General features: G+C 40.8%; 1 protein-coding gene and 1 pseudogene across 1 annotated transcript; one reads left to right on the forward strand and one right to left on the reverse strand.

Moving 5' to 3' along the window:
• Positions 1–6,961: 6,961 nt before the first annotated feature.
• On the reverse strand, positions 6,962–10,677 carry LOC132982601 (extracellular serine/threonine protein kinase FAM20C-like; annotated as a pseudogene).
• An 885-nt stretch (positions 10,678–11,562) lies between these two features.
• Positions 11,563–18,044, forward strand: LOC132982602 (uncharacterized). The gene is made up of 5 exons (XM_061049151.1): positions 11,563–11,852; positions 12,129–12,222; positions 12,359–12,462; positions 13,006–13,504; positions 18,041–18,044. The coding sequence occupies exons 1-5, from the start codon at positions 11,660–11,662 to the stop codon at positions 18,042–18,044; spliced, it is 894 nt and encodes a 297-aa protein (XP_060905134.1). The 5' UTR covers positions 11,563–11,659.
• Positions 18,045–22,986: the final 4,942 nt, after the last annotated feature.

The following is a 22,986-nucleotide window of genomic DNA, read 5'->3' on the forward strand; positions in this document are numbered from 1 at the left end:
GCATGTGGAGAGAGCTGCTTGTTATGTCTGGTAGAGGCTGCAGGTGGAGAAAGCAGCTTGTTATGTCTGGTAGAGGCTGCAGCTTCTTATGTCTGGTAGAGGCTGCAAATGGAGGAAGCATTTTGTTATGTCTGGTAGAGGCTGCAGGTGAAGGAATCAGCTTCTTATGTCTGGTAGAGGCTGCAGGTGGAGAAAGCAGCTTGTTGTTTCTGGTAGAGGCTGCAGGTGGAGGAAGCAGCTTGTTATGTCTGGTAGAGGCTGCAGGTGGAGGAAACAGTGTGTTATGTCTGGAAGAGGCTGCATGTGGAGTAAGCAGCTTCTTATGTCTGGTAGAGGCTGCAGGTGGAGAAAGCAGTGTGTTATGTCTGGTAGAGGCTGCAGGTGGAGGAAGCAGCTTCTTATGTCTGGTATAGGCTGCAGGTGGATGAAGCAGCTTGGTATGTTTGATAGAGGCTGCAGGTGGAGAACGCAGCTAGTTATGTTTGGTAGAGGCTGCAGGTGGAGGAAGCAGCTTGTTATGTCTGGTAGAGGCTGCAGGTGGAGAAAGCAGCGTGTTATGTCTGATAGAGGCTGCAGGTGGAGGAAGCAGCTTCTTATGTCTGGTAGAGGCTGCAAATGGAGGAAGCATTTTGTTATGTCTGGTAGAGGCTGCAGGTGAAGGAAGCAGCTTCTTATGTCTGGTAGAGGCTGCAGGTGGAGCAAACAGCTTGTTGTTTCTGGTAGAGGCTGCAGGTGGAGGAAGCAGCTTCTTATGTCTGGTAGAGGCTGCAGGTGGAGGAAGCAGCTTGTTATGTCTGGTAGGTTTGGAAGGTTTTGAGGCTTTGGTGGCAGCTGTAATCCACATATTGTGGGTAGAGGCAGCTCCAGGTAGATGACAGAGGCTCGAGAGCTTGAGGCTCTTGTCTTGAATTTGGAGCAGGTGGAGGCAGAGGCTGATGGTCTTGTTCAGAGGCTTGAGCTGGAGTTTAAAAGATTGTTTTTTCTGGTAGAGGCTGCAGGTGGAGGACGCAGCTAGTTATGTTTGGTAGAGGCTGCAGGTGGAGGAAGCAGCTTGTTATGTCTGGTAGAGGCTGCAGGTGGAGAAAGCAGCGTGTTATGTCTGATAGAGGCTGCAGGTGGAGGAAGCAGCTTCTTATGTCTGGTAGAGGCTGCAAATGGAGGAAGCATTTTGTTATGTCTGGTAGAGGCTGCAGGTGAAGGAAGCAGCTTCTTATGTCTTGTAGAGGCTGCAGGTGGAGCAAACAGCTTGTTGTTTCTGGTAGAGGCTGCAGGTGAAGGAGCAGCTTCTTATGTCTGGTAGAGGCTGCAGGTGGAGGAAGCAGCTTGTTATGTCTGGTAGGTTTGGAAGGTTTTGAGGCTTTGGTGGCAGCTGTAATCCACATATTGTGGGTAGAGGCAGCTCCAGGTAGATGACAGAGGCTCGAGAGCTTGAGGCTCTTGTCTTGAATTTGGAGCAGGTGGAGGCAGAGGCTGATGGTCTTGTTCAGAGGCTTGAGCTGGAGTTTAAAAGATTGTTTTTTCTGGTAGAGGCTGCAGGTGGAGGAAGCATCTTGTTATGTCTGGTAGAGGCTGCATGTGGTGAGAGCAGCTTGTTATGTCTGGTAGATGCTGCATGTGGAGAGAGCAGCTTGTTATGTCTGGTAGAGGCTGCAGGTGAAGGAAGCAGCTTCTTATGTCTGGTAGAGGCTGCAGGTGGAGCAAACAGCTTGTTGTTTCTGGTAGAGGCTGCAGGGGGAGGAAGCAGCTTCTTATGTCTGGTAGAGGCTGCAGGTGGAGAGAGCAGCTTGTTATGTCTGGTAGAGGCTGCAAGTGGAGAAAGCAGATTGTTATGTCTGGTAGAGGCTGCAGCTTCTTATGTCTGGTCGAGGCTGCAAATGGAGGAAGCATTTTGTTATGTCTGGTAGAGGCTCCAGGTGAAGGAATCAGCTTCTTATGTCTGGTAGAGGCTGCAGGTGGAGAAAGCAGCTTGTTGTTTCTGGTAGAGGCTGCAGATGGAGGAAACAGTGTGTTATGTCTGGAAGAGGCTGCAGGTGGAGGAAGCAGCTTCTTATGCCTGGTAGAGGCTGCAGGTGGAGGAAGCAGCTTCTTATGTCTGGTATAGGCTGCAGGTGGATGAAGCAGCTTGGTATGTCTGATAGAGGCTGCAGGTGGAGAACGCAGCTAGTTATGTTTGGTAGAGGCTGCAGGTGGAGGAAGCAGCTTGTTATGTCTGGTAGAGGCTGCATGTGGAGAAACAGCGTGTTATGTCTGATAGAAGCTGCAGGTGGAGGAAGCAGCTTCTTATGTCTGGTAGAGGCTGCAAATGGAGGAAGCATTTTGTTACATCTGGTAGAGGCTGCAGGTGAAGGAAGCAGCTTCTTATGTCTGGTAGAGGCTGCAGGTGGAGAAAACAGCTTGTTGTTTCTGGTAGAGGCTGCTGGTGGGGGAAGCAGCTTCTTATGTCTGGTAGAGGCTGCAGGTGGAGGAAGCAGCTTGTTATGTCTGGTAGGTTTGGAAGGTTTTGAGGCTTTGGTGGCAGCTGTAATCCACATATTATGGGTAGAGGCAGCTCCAGGTAGATGACAGAGGCTCGAGAGCTTGAGGCTCTTGTCTTGAATTTGGAGCAGGTGGAGGCAGAGGCTGATGGTCTTGTTCAGAGGCTTGAGCTGGAGTTTAAAAGATTGTTTTTTCTTGTGCAGCGTATTGATGGTAAAATCTGCTGGCACATGTTGGAGATGATTTGTTTGTTTTTTAAGATGGAGGCAGGTTTGATGTTGAGACGGCTGGTTGAGGCAGGACTTTTAAAGAGGCTGAAGGTGGAGGACGGTTCAGGTACTTGAGGTTGTTTGCATAAAGTTTTTTAACCAGGCACTTGATGTCGTTTGAGTTCTTTCACTAACTGTCCTAACTATCTATTACCTTTTTTAAATCTAAACTTATACTTACCGGTAAATCTAAAATTCTATTCTTAAATCTAAATTATTTCTAATATTCACAGATCCTAACTGATCAACTAAGGTAAAGACTATCGTATCAGTTCTTTACTCTTTTTCTCGGTGGTGCTCCAGGCTCTGGTTCCCCAGATACGTCCACATCATACAGGGGAGGATAGACTCCAACCCCGTATGAGGCGTTCATATGAACGAGTCCTGTCTCGTCTACAGTTTCTGTGAACATCGGGCGATCCAGTCGCTCCCACAGCTTCTGCTTCACAAGAAGTCCAAGAGTTTTGCTGTAAGGTCGAAGACGGCCGTTCTTGTACTGAAGCATGTCGTCTACCACAGAGTGATAGAGCGACTGGTACTGTGACACTGAAAACTGGTGGATCATCAGTGAGCCGTCATCGAGCAGAGGAGCGGTGGAGGGCTGGGGACCGGGGAGCACAGAGGAGACCATTGGTAGCTGGTCAGGTGGAATTGTTGCCCGGGGCCTGAGGACCAGAGCAGGAGAGTCAGCATCGTTGGCAGGGTGCTGAGGAGCAGGAGAAGTGGAAGGAGGGGCCACGGAGGTCCGCTTCCTCTTCCTGGACTGTTCAGCAGCAGGAGCTGCGTGGTGATGGTTTGAGTCCTGAATGAATACCAACAAACGAAAACATGTCAGGCTCCAGTTGAGTTCACAGAAGCATACTTTTACAATCGCAGGAGGAAATTTAAACTGCAGGCAGAAACTATTTGGTTTCAGGTAGATTTAAGGATTCTCTGTCAGATGTTCAGAGAAGAATAGTTTAAAGTGACTTAATTTCTGCACATTTTGATAAATATTTATTGGCCTGTATTAGGGATGCAGTTGATCAAATGCTAATTTATATTCAGACTAGTCGCCTAGTTTAAAGACAAGATAACACTCATTGAAATGTCAATGTTGAGCATGTTTATGCAACACTGCTAAACAGGAGATCACTGAGCAATTTTTAATGTTCTTCATTTTATAGCAGTTGACTTTAACACTTGAGAAACATGAAAATCAAATGTCTTACCAGGTAGTTCCTGCAGCACGAACATGGAGTGAAAGCTGGAGGCTTTCTCTCGGCCAGGCGTGTTGAGACTCTCACTGTCTTACAGTAGTCATGGTCCTTCAGGTGAACGGGCACAACAGGCTGTAACAACACAGACACAGAACAACGCTTCAGAAATACAGTCAATGCAACAACACTTCATGATGTCACATTAACAATGTCCTGCAAATGTTAATACGAGACTATTTGAACTCATCTAACACATATTGTTCAAATAAATCATTTAGAATAATAACTCTTTCTATACAAAGCTACTTTCTAAACCCCGTTACAATGTGCTTTACAGAGACAACAAACTGCTGCAGATGTTGCTGATCATTCAGTATTTTAATTTTTTTCTCAATTCTTCACATATGAAGTATGTTTTAAAGCATCAATTTATACTTTGATTTTATAAAATAATGATTTGAAAATGAACAAACTTGATATTAACACTCTAAATAGTTTTCTTGTTACAACCTGGTGTTTTTTTAAGTCATTCAGATTGAAATATACAGAGAAGATAAATATAAAGTTTTGATTGTTTAAGATTTAGGAGTTGTTTTAATCAAATAATTATTAGATGTGTTAGGGCCTGTGTCTTAAAGATAGCATCACTGTAATTGACTTATTTTATTTAGTAAACAGAACAGAGAAATTATCCAGTAAAGTTTTGACTGTCTGCATCATTTAAATGTCACATTTTTCATGATGAACGTTTGTAAAGTTGCTCTCTTAAATCTCTGAGTCTTTAGTTCTCGTCAGGATGAAAATTACCTCAATGAATTATTTAATTTACAAATGTTTTTTACTGTGAAACTTGTGAAATACTTCTTGTGACTCTTTCAGGTATTTGTTGATGTTAAAATCATCTGATATAAATGATGCACTTTGAGGGTAACCATAGCAACTAGGGAGTCTTTCGGCCATTTTGTACATATTTGTGCTTTTACAATGGACACACAAATTGATCCATAAATATGACAAAGATGTCAAAAAGTAATCTGCACACACAAACCAACAGTCCCATGGTTACTAAACCCCTCCAATGAAACAATTATATTACAGTTTAAAATGAGAAAAAAAACTGTAAAGACGAGTGAGTCTGCAGAGAGTGAGACTGAGTCTGAAACATGTCAGTACTGAGCTCCTGTTTTCACTTGATGTTTGTTATCAAGTCTTTTTATTTCTGAACAGTTAATCCCCCAGAAGAAACTAATGAAGTGAAATGTCCACTCAATAGTATTTAGTCTTTGACTGACACATATCCAATGGCATATATCTGCTGGGAATAATCAACTGTAACAAATATAACACACATTTTATTCATGGCTACATTTCATTCATGACTGTGTTTGATGGGATTTTATTTTCTTTAATGAACCATTTATTGAATATGTGAAAAGATTTCAAATAGTATTTAAGTATTCAAAGATTAATCTTAAATCTATTTCAATAAATGAATGAAAAGAAATCTGGTGCAGTCTAGTTCAGTTTAAACTGTACAGTAAAGAGCAGAGAGTCAAAAAGTGAAAATCTTACATTTTCCATGACACAAGTTGGATGTTTGGCTCGTGTCAGTTTAAGAAAATCTTTGGTCCTTAGGGTGGAAAAAATCTGCAGTTTGAGCGTGATTTTTAGAGGAAATCGCTGATTTCAACTTGAGAACAACTTTCTGTGGCTGTCTGAGAGTTTGAGTTGAAATGATGATCTGATATGAATGATGCACTTTAAGGGGAACCATGGCAACCATAGAATGTTGCACAGCCATTTTGTACACGTTTTTACAGTCTCCTCTCACCTCTAAAGTTTACTTTCTTTATAAACAATACAGAGAGGATCAAAGTCAACTTCCACACACAAATAGATCGCTCCTTGATAAAAGAAAAAACAACTTGAATATATTGATAAATCTTCCACTCTGTTTGCTTATTTGTCCTTAAAAGAAAAAAAGAATAACAACACATTTGTAGTTCTTGTTGGGATTACTTCCTACGTCAAATAACATCAAAGTTCATGATACATCTGAAACTGAATGAAAGAATGAATGAAATGTAGTCGTCTTTCTTCTCATTCTGTACAAAGTGAACATGTCCCAGCTCAATGAGTAACATTGAAGGCTGCTCTTTTTCTTTCAACATGATCTTTAAACAGGAACAGCACCCCCCATGTTCATGAAATCTATCACCAGTTTGAGGATCAAATAAACTCCTCAAAAAAAAGCTTGGAAACGTTATTTCGGTCAATGATTTTGCCCCTTTAATAACACTAATTGGTGCTAATTGCGATTATATATGGTTGGAAAGCCTTATTAGTCACCTTTACAGCGAGGTTTAACTTGTAAGGATCGTGCATTCATGGATCCTTCCATCCTTTGAATTATTGTATTATTTTGTGTACATTTATGTTCTCCAGATTGTTTTATTGTATTTTGTTAGCTGTTGGTATATTGATATAATTGAAATATCCTGAATATGTTATTTTATTAGCCATGGAGCCTAGCTCGCCGTGCACAGCTATTTAAGCTAGTTTACGTGCACGTGCATTAAGCTAGCATACATAACGTGCCGCACTTTTATTTAATCTGTGTAGGATCTGGAGTGGACTGGGAAGTTGAAACAGACTTTTGTCTGTCCTTTCCTTTTGCCAGATAAAAAGTGATCATAAGAATCCCAGTGTCACAGCGTGACACAACACAACACATAGATCAGCAGTTACATGTGCACTTGATCCACCACTGTGAGTCTGAGTACTCCCAATTACACTAGACAAGAGAAATGATTTCTATTTTTCATATAATAAAATCCTAATTTCCATTATCTTATACAAGACTGAAGTTCACCTTTCACACGGACATGCCTATATCTTTTTGATCCAAAACCTGCAAGTGAAGATGTGAATTTAAAACTATTTGTTCTTGTTGGTCATGTAAAAAAAAAAACACACACACATACTTAAGCTACATCCTGTACAATGTATATTTATTCCTCAGTCAGGCTGTTGATCATGTTCATATCCTTCCAAGTCGTTGTAAATCAAATCTGTGTGCTGCTCCTGACAGCTCTGCACCACCTGCAGGACAGCAGTGAGGCGGCGGTCCAGAGCACAGAGATGTGCTTCAGACAGCAGGGGGCCACTCCAGCTAGAGGGTCCTGGAGAAGGGAGTCCCGCATGACATCACTCAGACGGAAGCTTGTGAGGGACAAGAGGCGCAAGCAGAGGAGTGTGGAGCAACGGATCCTCCAAGCGTAGGTACAGAGAGTCATTATATTGATGCACAAAGAATATACCCTCTGAAAAACTTGGAACAGTTTTTGAAGGTTTGATGTCTTCAGACCTTTTTTAAAGGTGCACTCAACTAGCCTTTTTAATTCTGTTTTACCTGCAACACTGTTTCAAAGCAGCCAGAATAGATGGCTCATCCTGAGAGTGGTGCCCAAACCTGGAAGACAAATCAATATTTATCGCACACATATTTAGATGAAAAGTCAGTGCCTTAACAAGAGAGATTCTCTGATTTTGTGGTTTGTTTGTATTCTCTTCCTTTAACTGTAAGCCCTCTTAAGCTGCAAACAAACTGACTACAGGGTTGACATTAAAACAAAGAGACTGACTCATGAGGAAGTCCAGTATGGCTATGTCTCTGAGATCCACCAGTCTGGTGCCGTGGCTGTAAGGAGGTGTCTTTTTCACCATGTCACAGTATGCAGCGTCCTTCTCCCAGCTGGACACAACAAGTAGAGCAGAGTCACGTTAACCTAAGCTCCTGCAAATATGCATGCTAAAAAAATAAAATGCACAACTAACATGTTGGAATATAATCTTTAGAAATATACTGAGGGTTTTCCAACAGCCTTGTAATTGCACATTTCTTAATACACAAATGATAAAGTCTCTATGTTGACATCAATATTGTTTGCACTGACATTAAAAAGTGTAAGGTGAGCTTAAAATATTCTGTGCTGCAGTTCTCCCTCCACACCACTGGAGGTCATTAATGACTCACAAAAACACAGCTGCAATGCAATAAAAAAAACATTCAGTTGAAATTGAAAAAACTGAATATTTAAAGCAGACAGGATTGTTTCCAATGTTTTTCACAAGAAACAAATGTATAGATTGCTGCCAGTCCCCAAAGATAAACTTTTTCATCACTAATACATATACTGTGAAAATTAGTAATGACAATCAACCGTAGACTGTACTGATAGTTTACCTACTTTGCTAGCTTTTTGCGGCTGTAAGCGTGTGTGACCTCCAGGACCTGCGAGGAGCTATGGTGAGGTCAGGTAGCACGGCAGTCAGGGAATCCTCCAGTGCATGGGGCTGGTCGCAGACTGGGTGCTCTGATGAACAGTAGTACTCACACTGGCCATAGAAACATATGTTTCCAGCTGGAGGCAGTCAGAGAGATGACAGGTTGAGATTAGCGGTTGGTTAGTTTGTATGACCAGTGTATGTCAATGTGTCAATCAATTTTTTTTTATTTATAGATCACCAAATCATAATATCCAAAGACACTTCACATATAGAGTAGACCTACACTGTAAATACCACTCAGTATTTTTTGTTTGTTTAAGATCCCCATTAACTTCTTTATTAAACAGTAGCTACTCTTCCATATTTCATTAGTTAGATTACATAAAAACACATCCATAACATTCATAATCACACATGACATAACCAATACAACAAAATCAAAAACTGTCTAACACAGACAGAAGCTCTACACACATATTTTTCACTTAATAGTTGAGAACAGAAAAAGGAAAGTATTTGGCAACTAAATCACAAGAAAAAAATATATAGATAGCTTGAAATTGATTTGGGGGGGGGGGGAGGGACACGAACATCAACAGTTCCTTGCTTAGGTTATGTATTAACATTTTTTTAGTCTGCTCATATAATTGAATGAAGCATGGCATCCTCCAGTGGATGAGAAATAATGTTTTTACTATTGTGGTACCTGCAACATTACTAAAAAAAAAGGTATAGCCTATCAAAAGATTAATACTTGACAATTGTGTGGACAATATTGCAGAACAAAATATCACAACACTAGGCTTTTATTTTTTCTCCACCACCTTTGTACTTTATTGTGATGTGTAAGAGAAGATGAATGCTTTGTTTTGTTCATATGTTGGCAGTCACAGTGGGGGTCTTACTACATGGGTTTCAGCAGAGCTTGTCCGTAGTTTGGGAATGAAATGAGAAGTTTGAGCTGCATACCTCCTGTCTTCTGTACTGAAAGACATGCATAATGGGAAGAGTAAGTCATCATGAGAAACAAATATCGGCCGTGTTTGATTAAGGTATTTGTAGTTTTTACTCCAGAACTGCACTGTGTCTGTAATACTGTGCATCCCAACGGTTTCTCCATTTGGTGGCATCTTACATAATTATACAGCACTGCAGCCGGCTCTTCCAGTTTGGACATGGAGGAAATACTTCAAATATTGGCCTGATGGAAACAGTTTTATTCTCCCCATAATGCATTATTCATGTAAATAATAATGAATCATTTGGAGATCCTGAATGTCTCTGTATTGATTATTTGGCAGTAATTGTAGTCTTGCAGCACTGAAGGCAACAAGAACTGTGTCATAAGCCTGTTTGTAATTTTTATACATTGTCGATGCATCTGTGAATTGCACAATGAGCCACATTCTTATGTCCAAAAAACAAAACATGAGCTGACTCACCCACACTTCAGACAACTGGCCAGTGTGAATTAAAACATTAGTTCTTTCAAGTCAACAAGATACGTACATGTTCAGGTCCCAGACACTCAGAGGAACAGACTGCTGGTTATTGCATGGCTGGTTGTTTCATACCTGTTTCTAACTCGTAAAGCAATTTATTTATCCTCTGCACTTAATAGTTCAAAAGATATTTACACTGCAATTGAGGTTTAAATGTGAAGAAAAAAAATTAAAGCATCAAAAACAAATCAGTCTGTAGCTGAGAGAAGCATTTAATCTGTGCCGTATAACACAAATCTCACTGCATTATTCATCCTGCGATGTGCTGATCACAGGCACAGTGTCTGAGAGGAGAAAACACAAAAAGAACATGTGCATGTGTGGATGCTGGGATGTTGTGTTCATGCCCCTTTGTTTCTGTGCGGGGTTTAATGGATTTTAAATGTTTAGTAGGATTATATTCATTACCTTATCACAAAAATAATGTGAGCTGCAGATTTAAGACATTAGGTTTTCTGTTTTCTGTGATATAACATATCTGCTTTTTCTTTTCATAATCTCGATGAAACTGACATTACCGGTACATTAGACTTAGAATTTTGTTAGAGGCTGTTGTTAGTGTAAGTTATATGTGATACTTTATATACAGAGCAGGTCCAGACCGTAAACATTTAGAGCGAAACCAACATTGATCTACTAATGAGTGAGCACTTGGCAACAGAGGAAAAAGTTCCTCTCAACATAAAGAAACCTGAAGCAGAAGCAGACCTGATGATGAACGGTGAGCAGCCTGATATAGCAATTGGCAATTCGGATGCACCCAGTGTCATCCAACATCTAGGTACCCTTCCACAGCACCACTCTCCTCCAAATGAGCCCCAGCCTTCAGCTACCCAGTCACAATACCACTCTCCACCGGCTCAGCCAATTCACCAGCCTCTACATACTGTACCCAGCCACAGTACTACTCTCCTCCAACCCAGCCACCACACCAGCCTCCATCTATTCAGCAAGAGTACCAGCCTCCCAATCAGTACCCTTCTTAACAAACACCAGATTTGGATCAGCAGCGGTATCCGGCAACTACACAAAAAATAACAGAGAGAGGGACAGCTTTCTTAAAATGTTATACAGCCCCAGTGTGCCAGGAAGATCGACTGTTCTTGCTGAGGAGAGTCAGGCCTCTTCGTCCGACTTTTATAGTTCTGCTTCCTCTGGTGATACTTGCATCATCGAGATCATCAAGTCCAATTCCAGGATATGGAGAGCCATGTTTGAAAGAATTTGGAGCATGGAAGCCATGCAAAGAGTGCAGAGATCGCAAAACTAATAGAGGAGAAGAAGAAACTGGAGGAGGTGCTCTGTTGTATCAGTAAGTACGTATGTTCTTTATGTTGTGAATTTTATATTTCATTGTAACACCACTGCTTTGTCTTCTTTATCTTACAAATCATCTAATCACCTGAAGGGCTATTCAAAATGTAGAACGTAAAATGTGTAATGGTGCTGATAGTATGAACAGTTTCAAAGTTTATCTCAACGTGAAATGGGAAATTGTTATTAAGATTAATATCAGTGTTTTAAAAGTGCTACTAAATGTAACATGAATTCATGTTAGACATTGAGGTGTTATGGGTGCTAGAACATTAGAATTGAATATGAGAAGAATTACTAAGGAAAGATATCCTGTGTCAAATTTAAATCTATTTCCTTCTTTTTCTTAACTCTGAATGCCACTATCTTTAACGTAATGCTTTTAAAAGCTTTTTGGAGAGTATTGAGCAACTATGACCTGAAGTTGGTGTTGGATCAGCAAAAACTGGAGCTGCAAAACAAGAGCTATAGACCCTTTTACAGCCAACGTCATCAAATAGTTGCACGCGCATTTTGGCAACGGAAGTGGTGTTGTTCCCCAGTCGTTCTGACTCACACATACGAGGTAGCAACTGGTTAGTAAGCATTTAAAAGTGTTTCCAGCATCAAAATGTCTGGTTGTTGCGTATACGGTTGTCAGAATCGATATTCCACCGGCGGACTAAAGTTTTATAGGATTCCGACAGGATCACGACCATTTCAGAGCAACCGGCGGCGTCTGTGGCTGCAGGCGATTCAACGTGTTGACTGGAATGAGGACATAATCAAAAATGCTCGGGTCTGCAGCGCCCACTTTATATCAGGTAAGGTTATCTATCTACTCTTTGATTTTACGGAAAGTCTGGTTTACATTAGTGATTGTCTGTACAATGTAGAACAATAATCAAATGCAGCTAAAGTTTGATAAGCTGGCGTTAGATTTGTCTAGTAGGCTAAACAAACGTGTTTGTGTCATTGCTGTTGTTGTGTGCTTGTCCCTTGCTGTAAACTCGTCGTCATTGTAAATGAGGGAAACCTCAGTGCCCTACGAGTGTAAATAAAGGTTTGAAATGAAATGAAAAAGTGTGTTTTATTTGCAGGTGAGGCGTCATTGGACTCTAGTAGTCCCGATTTTGTGCCTTCTGTGTTTGTGTACACAAAACAAAGCCAGAACCCCGATGCAAAGATGGACAGGTAAGATTAGAGTTGCCCTCCTCTCAGTCGTTTTTTAGTTTCTTTTCCTCTCTTGCATAAGCTTTGGTGCCTACAGCTGCTGTTTTGAGATATGGATCAGTCTAACTGTAAATTTCTGCTTTTTTTTTTACTGTAGGTACCATAGGAAAAGGAGGAGAGATGACAGACCTAACACTGCAGCAAATCAACCTGTTCCTTCTGAAACTCCAGAACAAGAATGCAGCATGGATCATTGTTCTGGTATGAATATATTTCATCTTACAATTAACTGATTGATTGTCAGGGTTCCCACGTCATGCAATTCCAGGAGAAGTTATTACATTAGAACAGTTTTCCAGGCCTTGAAGTGGTTTTGGAATTAACTCTGTTTAATACACACTGTTTTTGCACCCCTCTTACTCCTCCTCTTTTCCTGTTCTCCTACTGTCCTAGTAATCATACTACAATATAGGCCTACCTATTTTAAACTACTTAAATAAAGTTATGGGAATGGGGTAAAGTATAATGGAAACATCATGGACTGAAAGAGTCAGTGTGCTCCTAGTGTGTGTGTGCTCCTGCCAGGCACACTGCTCCAATTGCATATGTGTGTATACTGGCCCCTGGATGGGTCAAATGCAGAGGAAAAATCTCCCCCGGGGATCAATAAAGTATCTTCTCTTCTATCATGGAAACGTTTTGAAAATTCATTGGTAAAAATGTGTGAGAACCCCTGGATTGTGAACTTGTCTGCATTGGTTGCAGCACATGCTAATTTTTCACGTTTCTATATTAAAGCTGAAGAGGATATCCCGGTTCCAAAGAGAGAGTACGATGATCTGAACCTGAGACACAGTCAACTTCAGGAGGACTATGTCAACCTGCGACAGGAGTTTGACACACTACGAGCTGAAAATGTAAAGCTGAAAGAGGAGCTGCAAAAATCTACATTTTCCTACACCACTGTCAAGTGCAACATTGTACAATTGATTTTTCTCACAGGACTGACCTCTGTGGTCTTTGAGTGGCTGCTTACAAAAATAACTGACAGCGTAGAAATAATTTGCAAAAAACATACAGTAGAGGACCACATATTGGTTATATTGATGAAATTAAGGTTGGGCCTATCTAATACTGACTTGGCATATAGATTTAAGGTATCAAAAACCACCATATCAAATATTTTGCGGAGCTGGGTCCCTGCTATGGCCTTGATCCTCAAGCCACTCATTAAATGGCCAAGTAAGGGGGCAGTACTTAAAAATATGCCAAAGATATTCAAGCGCAACTTTAAAAGATGCCGGTGCATAATAGATTGCACAGAAATGTTCATAGCTAGACCCAGTAATCTGACTTCCAGGGCCCAGACATGGTCAAATTATAAACACAACAACACTATTAAATATTTGATCGGCATCACTCCAGCTGGTGCAATTTCATTTCTGTCTCCTGGGTGGGGTGGATGGGTTTCAGACAAGCAGATCACTAAAGAGTCAGGTTTCTTCAAACTTTTGGAACCTAAGGATGAGGTTTTAGCAGACAGAGGCTTTCTCATCAGAGACGAGCTTGCGGCTTATGGTGCAACCCTTCGTATCCCTCATTTCACAAAAGGAAAAAAGCAGCTTTCTGCACAGGAAGTGGACACATCTAGACAACTTTCTCATGTGAGGATCCATGTGGAACGAGTTATTGGTCGGTGGAAAAACTTTAAGATTCTGCAAACAGTTATTCCAGTGTCGCAGGTTAACTTACTAGATGATGTTGTGACTGTATGTGGTGCCCTCACAAACCTCTGTAAGAGTGTTGTTCCCAAATGAGTTACACATAAGCATGTATGAGTTATAAAGTGATTTCCATTTGTTAAACATGTATTTACTGTACTTAAAACTTAATGAATTATAATAAACCTCCCAACATTGGCTGCCGCTGGTGTGTCTAATGGTCCTTTTCCCCCCAGATTCTCTCAACAATTCAGAGTGCAGTATCACTTTTATTTGTAATGAAATTATTAACAGAGTATACAAACAACATAGGTGCCATTAAAGTGTGATTAAACATTAACAACATGGAAAGTAGGAGTATGTACAATATATTAGAATCAAACTGGTTCCATATGTTGTAAACAGTAAATAATAATTTTAGGTCGCAAATTATTTCTATGGATACATATATAGCATTACAGAATAAAACTTTAAATGTCTTGTTGCACTGAAGTGCATCTACACACAGCAGTCAATAACAACAACATAAAATGTAAGGAAAAGGCTGTTGATTTATTTTATTTAACCAGGAAAAAGTCTCATTGAGATTAAAAATCTCTTTTACAAGAGCGTCCTGGCCAAGACAGGCAGCAGCTCAATTACAGGGTTTCAGACATAAAACTTCTTAACAACAATGAACATAAATTGATAAATTGATGAATTCATTGTTTCAAACTTTAATAAATGTAGGTCTGGGTGATATGGACCAGATTCAGATTAATATTTTTTACCAAATACCTCAATATGGATGACTATTGGTGCTTTCACAAAACATTTACACAATGAGATGTTTGATCTATAACAATCAGTACTGTGGATATAATGACTAAGTGGGTAAAGGCAAATAATAGAACAGAACAGTCTGGTAGGTTCAGAACATGACATCATTTAACTGTAATGCAACTTTTACAACCAGGAAAAGACAATCCATATCCAACATCTAAGACCATATCTGGTCTCATATCATAATACAATACATTATATTGCTCAGTCCTAAATGAAGGCATTCAAGCCTCAACTCTCAAACATTTCCTACATAACCATTCTGCTGGCTTCCTTTTTATTTGTGCACAGCTGTAGTGAATGCGATTGTTGCATTTGACACAGATTATAATTTTTTCAAAATCTGGCCTTTCACAGTATTCGCAGGCTCTCTGTGTCACCAAGACAGGGTCATGTCTTCTTGTCAGTAGTTCAGGCAACAAACTCGAGATAAAGAAGTCATGTGCTTTTGGCAAAGCCTCCTGCAGAAACTCTTAATTTCTTAGAATACATTGCACAATGAACTCCTCCTTCGTCCACAACACAAAGTCACAGTAGCTAACACCACACACAAACATGTGAAGTTGAGTTTGATAGTAGTATGTGTGTGAATGTTTCAATGAGAATGACTTGTCCAGACAAAACTGCTTGTCTTCTGTACATCCTTGAAGGCTATCGCGGTATTTGTAGGGACACTTTATCTCTACCACCCCTTTGCCACAGCAGGTACATCTTGCTATCCCATCTGGCGATGATCCAAGGTGTGGCTCAGAAGGTTTCACTACTAAGCCACATGAGCTGATGCTGAAATCTGGATGGCTTTGGGACATAAATGCAGTGTAGGCTTGTCTTGCCGTTTCCTCCATGTTTTGACCCCAGAGCACAGATGGGACATTTAACTGTGTTTTGTTGTACTGCATCATATCATTTAGGTATGTTTTGCTCATCTTGTCAGTTGTGGTCGCAAGGTGAAATTTGGTACTTGTGATCCGACCAGCCCTATAGGTGTGCCACTCCTTTGACCTTGACTGTTGCCGTGTCATAAATTCCAGTTTCTCACATTGATGAGGTTGTAGTGTAGTTTTTAGTCTGTGAAATATATCCTGACATTTCACCTGCATTTCCTGTGGTGAGAGTTCCCTAAGTGTTGCATCAAATAAAGCAGTCAAGGGCTCAGGTAAGTCTGGATGCTCCTCTGAATCAGGGTCAGATGATGCAGTGTCCGTGTCACTATTTTCCAGGCTTGTCAGCACTGCAGCACCTGGGTCCACAACCTGCAGTTCCCGGATGTCATCATCTGTCAACACTGATAATAGAGAAACCAAAATACACAATTATTGTGCTGCATAATGTTCACATTTTAAGAATACTGACTGAATTATTCTTAAACCAGTTAAGCAGAGCTTTAAACACGCAGGTGTACAATAGATAACAAACAATCTGATTTCTAGAATCATTAATCTGAAGACAAATGCACAGACATATTAAAACTAACATAACAAATGATACTAACATTATTCAAAGTGTGTCTATAGGCCTTTTCATCTCTGCATCACCAAGTAACACCTTTCTCAGGCTACATTATGGTGTCAAAACACTGAGGAGAAATCCTGAGAATTAATTAAATGCACTATGGCAAAAGGAAACTTAGCTAGGCTCTGGCAACTATTACATGTCTCTGGGTGTGATACTATTCTTCCTAGCAGATGTTGAAGCTGCTGGAAGCTGCCTGCCTAGCCTCTTTGATTTGTGGAAGCTGATTTCCCTCAATGGAGCTGGTCTGACTTCTTTCCTGCTGATGTCTTTCCACATGCACACTCCAGAAGTAACTGCTGCTTTCTCTGTCCTTCCCATCCTAACATAGAGCTCAACTTTGAATAATATTGCAGCTGCATGGCTGCAGCATGACCCAAGCCTGAAAAACATAATAAACATAGTGGCTGCTCCATAATGTTATGACCGGGGCTTGAAAGTAACATTTGCTCTCAGACAAATTTCGGCTCTGGCTATGAAGTAGGTAAACATCTGACTTACTAGACATGTGAGCAAGTATCCGACCTAAGCTTAATCAGGTTTTGAATGTAACTGAATGATATTGGCTGCTGACATTTTGAACCCTGTTACCACTGTGTGTAGTTCATGGAAATGTTAGTTTCAAACCCTGGTTATGAGAATGTTACAGGGGCAAGACATACGATTTTTGATATGGAAAGCAAAGTAATAGCCTAAGTTAAACCTGAAAGGACAGTAACACAGAAGCATAATTCATCTTTGCATAACAACTACATATATCATAGAGCTCTGAACTATGTTAGCTACAAGCCCACAACACCAAATAATAGGCAACTTACCCCGCCATACAGGTGCAATTCGCTGTGAGGACGTAATTTTCTCGTTGGTTGATTATAACCCAAGCCTCATACATCGTTGTCTTGTGTCCTTGTCTTTGACTAGGGAGGATTTCTGATTTCAACACACAAAACTCTGAGTCTATGTCATGGTATTTGACGTTCTGTACATGACCACAGACAACGTATTCATAAGCATCCAGTGATTTATAGGCTCGTAATTTCTCTCTGGTGTACACGCTCGGTTTCTCAATTAAATACGTATATATATCTGGCCACTGTATATTTGGCCACTTGCTAACGTCTTCAACCCACTCATTAATAGAACACGGATCTGGAAGTCGGACACCATTTGTCAAAATCAACTTGTTGAGGTAACATTCGCGATCTTGTGTTGATAATCCCCTTGCATAGCTTGACAAGCCGTTGATCTTCGCCATACTTCTGTTGCCAAAATGCGCGCGCATACATTCTACGTCATCATTGTGTACAAACAGTAAAAGGGTCAATATCCTGAAAGTGGCCTCTTTGTGTCATCGACCCGCCTGGCTGCAATACATGCAGAGGCAAAGAAGAACTGCCTTCGCCTATTCCACTTGCTTTTTGATGAGTTCTTCAGCTCAGAGGAGTGCCAAAATGCAGTGGCATTTGGGAAACATGGAAAAGTGCCAGAGGGGAAGACAGTCCTGGAGAAGTCAAAAGTAAATGGGTCTGAATGTTCTTCTCTTGATTGACAGCTGAGGTTTCAACATGAAGACGATCTCTTCTACTTCTGATCACACAAACACTTTTATTTCTTCTCATGAATCTTAAAATAAAAAACTAAAACTTCCCTCAGGGAGAAATGGAGGGTGTGCCCTTTGATCACCTGTTGGTATGTTGATGAACCAGCTGTGGTGTTTCCTGGTCTCAGTAGTTTGGACTCTGACTCTGTCTCGTTCTGACGCAGATCTGTTCTCTGTGTTGAAGGTAAGAGACACTTTTCACTGTTTTTAAGACTCTCTGTTTTATTTAAGTGTCAAAAGAGCTGTACGCTAACAGTTAGCCACCAGGTTCATTAGCTTCTCTTATTACAGTAGAAGTGCAGGGAACACAATGACTCTCAGTTAGCATGCAGGCTATGCTAACCATGCTAACAGGCTAGCGGTACAGTTTTACACAGCAGAGGGAGGGCATGCTAACAGTACAGTTTTACACAGCAGAGGGAGGGCGTGGAGTCTGTCCTCATCAGTTAGGACTAAAGATAATCACTCCATCAGCTCAACTGGTTCCACAATTTATCTTAAACTGGACGGTTGCCAAGCAACACAAACACTCCTCTGCACCCACAGCAGGGATCAGCACAGACCAGAGACCTTATTATGCAGATCTATAATTATGTTTTAATCACAGCAGGGAAATCAGAGTGTGTGATTCTAGTAGATAGATTTATAAAGACAAACTCTGTATACTCTAGTTATTCTCCATGATCAGCTCTTATTGAATGTCTCCTTCCAAACAGACAGCTGTGTCAGATTGATCTAACCAATGGGTTTCTTTGCAGCAGCAAAGAAGAGCGTCCAGCAATTGCGCTGTACCCATAGGACAGTGGTTCCCAAAGTGGGGGTTGAGACCCCCTGGGGGGTCTTGAGACAGTAAGAGGGGGTCGTTAGATTCTTTCCAAAAACATATAAAAATCAAAAATAGCATATCTTAGCCTTTATTGTGAAGATATGTATAAAAAAAAGTATTTCAAGAGATTAAAGGTGTTTTCGAAAATAATATTACGTATTTGGGCTTTTGTGTTGTTTTGTGCTGTTCTAATGCCACTATTTGGATAGGCGTAATAGTGTGCCTGGTTGTGTGCATAATAAAATGTTTTAACCACTTCCAAGGACAATGGGGGTCCCCAGTTGCTAGCAAAGTTACCTTGGGGGTCACGAGCTGAAAAGTTTGGGAATCCCTGCCATAGGAATCCATGATCTTGCTGGTGCTGCTTTTCTAGCAACACGTCTCTGTGTGATCGGGTATTATGGGAGGTTTCCTACTGTCATTGCAAACTTTGAGCCACTGCTGTGATTCAAAGTGTGTCAGTGCTCGGGGGGCCCCTGCTGGCCTCGGGCCCCTTGCAGTATCCCACCTTGCCTGTTGTTGAAGCCATTTTGTATGTTTACTCATATTAATTTTCATGTTTATATATTTTGCATTTTTTGGTTATGAGTCCTGATTATATAGGTGCGTATGAAATTGTTTATTATTCTCTGCCGATTAACATGATTGTCTGACATCTGAATGAGTGGCGTACTCTGAAGGTGTGGCAGAGCCTTTTAATTTAGTTCAGGTGTAGAGACTGGATGTGAAAGTGGAAGGGCAAACAATTTTTCAACCGCACCGCACCGCTATGAACTTTACGCACAGTTTCGGAGTCTTTTTGTTTGAAGTTAGAGTTAAGGAATGCATTTGCTGCTCTAAATAAATGGCTCATCGTGATCAAAATCAGAGTGTGCGTTGTCTTACTGACCGCTCTTAACACCTGTTGTATATTGATCCCAGATAATAACTTCAGATGTTTCAGCAGAACAAAAACAGAAGAGTTAAAATATAAATGTTGGAATTCAGTGAAATCAAAATACAAAATAATGATGACAGAAATGATACAACAGTGTCCACATTATAAATGCTGTGATTCATTGGTCTGACATGTTAACTAAAAGTGTCCTCAGATATGATATATATATTACATATTAACATAATATAATGTGTAATTTACACAAAGCATCATGAAAGAGCAGCTGTCCACCTGCTCAGGTCACTGCTGGTTGTAACAGGGAACATGATGGTGGTGGAGTCCTCCTGCAGGTGAACCAGGTAGATGTGATGTTTGTAGACTGACACTGATGATGATGATGATGATGAAGGTGAACCAGGTAGATGTGATGTTTGTAGACTGACAGTGGTGGTGATAATGATGATGATGAAGGTGAACCAGGTAGATGTGATGTTTGTAGACTGACAGTGAGGTGATGATGATGATGACGACGAAGGTGAACCAGGTAGATGTGATGTTTGTAGACTGACAGTGATGATGATGATGATGATGATGAAGGTGAACCAGGTAGATGTGATGTTTGTAGACTGACACTGATGATGATGATGATGAAGGTGATGATGATGATGAAGGTGAACCAGGTAGAAGTGATGTTTGTAGACTGACAGTGAGGTGATGATGAAGGTGAACCAGGTAGATGTGATGTTTGTAGACTGACAGTGAGGTGATGATGATGATGAAGGTGAACCAGGTAGATGTGATGTTTGTAGACTGACAGTGATGATGATGATGAAGGTGAACCAGGTAGATGTGATGTTTGTAGACTGACAGTGAGGTGATGATGAAGGTGAACCAGGTAGATGTGATGTTTGTAGACTGACAGTGATGATGATGATGATGATGATGATGATGATGATGAAGGTGAACCAGGTAGATGTGATGTTTGTAGACTGACAGTGAGGTGGTGATGATGATGAGGATGATGATGATGATGAAGGTGAATCAGCAGCTTCATCTCTTTGTTTCCTCCACAGCTGAAGATCAGACTCTCCTGGACCCAGCTGTGTGTCCATGAAGAGTGACCAGTCTAAAGATCTTGATCTCAACTTTAAAGATGGACTTCCTGCTGATGGACGGTGAGATCTGAAAACTGAAGTTTATTTTCTTTGTTTTAAGACTCATGTCGTGGTCCATTACTTTGTAGTGTCATCAGTATATAATGGTGGAGGTGGCAGCCCATTGTTCACCTGTACAACAGTCACCTGTCAAAGAATTCAGAGATTGAAGTCAACATGATAAACCATGTCAGTGTGTTTGTGAGTCTTTGACAACATCACATCCAGTAATAAGAGCAGCAGCTGACTTCAAAGACAGAACCTGCTGATCAGAGGTCATCATGTTGGAGAGTTTAGGATTCAAAAGTGAGTGAACAAATGAATGAACTGTGAACATGAATCTGATCCCATCCTAAAGGTGGATGTTGGATGTTCTGACTTTGTCCACAGACCAGGGGTCTCATTTATAAAACAGTGCATAGAATCCATACTGTGCCTGACTTAACGTTCACACTTGAATTATTTACTGAATAAATACGTGCAGGTGATGAAGACATGCTGAGTAACGAGAAGGTGAAATGTGTGAAGCCACGCCGTGTCTTTGTGCGTCTTGACGTAGTCATCTTTATTCAAACTAAATGACACACTTGATGATAAATGAAGGATATTGAATGATATTAATAAAAACTGGAGGCACTTTGGTTTTAGTGTTAGCTTAATTCTGATTTCCTCATCAGTGATTACATTAGTGTACAGTCCGGTCCTCTGAGGTCCGTCTGGGATAATGAAGGTGAGACAGCACTGATGAAATATGTATGTAACGGACTTTTATTTATTTATTTATCTATTTATTTATTTCAGTTATATATTGTCATATTTAAAGTTACTTATTAAAAACGGCTCACTGTATGCGCTCGTAGAGCCTAAATAAAACAGCCTGTTTGAATGATTATGATGACGTGGATCTGTCAGTAAAGTTTGCTATTTAGTGAAATAAAATGTGAGAGAGATATTAATATACGTTTACATTCTGCTGGCTTCAATTCACCACTTTACCGTCTGTGTCACCAATTTCCCCTGCCTCTAAAATGTATGTACGCCTGGGTCACAGTTTGCTTACTGGTGCGCTGACTACACTTTCTCCTGGACTACATAGTTTAAGACTTGGTCCTTGTTTTAGTAAATGGTACCTGAGTCCAGCTGAGGTACTCTGAGTCCATCAGGGATGATGTCATGGTGGTTTACTGAACATTTGGTCCAGTAATCGTGGGAGGAAACTGGTGAGCAGATGTATCATGCAGACTGCAGACAAAGATCTTCAAAGTGTTTTTTTACAGACCCTGTTGGATCCAGAGACTGGACTGACTCTGCTGTCTTGATCAACATCATCACAAGATTAAAACTACTGTGATGGTGCAAGCAGCAGTTACTCCCATCTGAAGTGATGTCAGTCTGAAGACTTTGTCCCAGAAGTGAGTTCCAGGCTGTGGTCCCTGAAGTTGTCCTGGATCTGGATCTTTTCTGGATCCTGATAGTAGTTTAGGGCAGCCTGTGGACTTACAGTAAGGTTTGTATTCATGATATTAGCCACAGTTGTGGACCTTATTGGGGATTCATTTGATCTATAATCATTCTTTTATAAATCTTTGTCCTGTGGCTCATCATGTTGAGGTTGTCCTTCTGCCCACCCTGGTGTCCACTGGTAGTATCTTCATAAACATCTGTCTGTAGCTAGCCTGAGTTCTTTCTCACTGAAAATGCAGGTTGGACTTCTAACTTTTATTGTTCCTGGTGGCCTCTTTCTGTGCTGTGTTTATGTTTGAGTTGTCTTCTGTTAACTTTGATTTCATCAGTCTAAAGAATCTGAGGACAGACACAGTGTTGTCTGTATTCTGAGTGAGACACTGTTCTATAAGAAACAGAGAGAACTGTGGAGAACTTCAGCTCTGCCTCCTGATTACTGATTATCCATCTGTTAGTTTGAACTGGAAGAATCTGATTAAAGCGATCTTTGACCTTGATCTTCCATTAACCAGCTGTTTGTTTGTATCAGGATGCAGGAACAGAGACCAGACTCTCCTGGACCCAGCTGTCTGTCCATGAAGAGTGATGACTCTAAAGCTGGATGTCCTGCTGATGGACGGTAAGAATTATAAATCAAGTTAATGTTCTGACTCTGTTGTTTAAAGACTCATATCTTGGTTCAGAGCTTCATAATATATGACCCATTGTTTTCTTGTGTAATATGTCCTGTCACAGAGTTCAACAGGAGAGCTCCGAGGTTCACAGAGATCAACCAGACCTGGACTCCATCTTTATGGTGTGTTCAACAC

Source organism: Labrus mixtus, chromosome 10 (assembly GCF_963584025.1).
Source record: "Labrus mixtus chromosome 10, fLabMix1.1, whole genome shotgun sequence".
NCBI classification, from domain to species: Eukaryota; Metazoa; Chordata; class Actinopteri; order Labriformes; family Labridae; genus Labrus; species Labrus mixtus.

Bases quoted from the DNA above. Each gene is read 5' to 3' on its own strand.
- LOC132982602 (XM_061049151.1), top strand. From the start codon at position 11,660: ATGTCTGGTTGTTGCGTATACGGTTGTCAGAATCGATATTCCACCGGC. The intron at 12,223-12,358 runs GTAAGATTAGAG...TTTTTACTGTAG, and splicing joins CCCGATGCAAAGATGGACAG to GTACCATAGGAAAAGGAGGA. The intron at 12,463-13,005 runs GTATGAATATAT...TTAAAGCTGAAG, and splicing joins CAGCATGGATCATTGTTCTG to AGGATATCCCGGTTCCAAAG.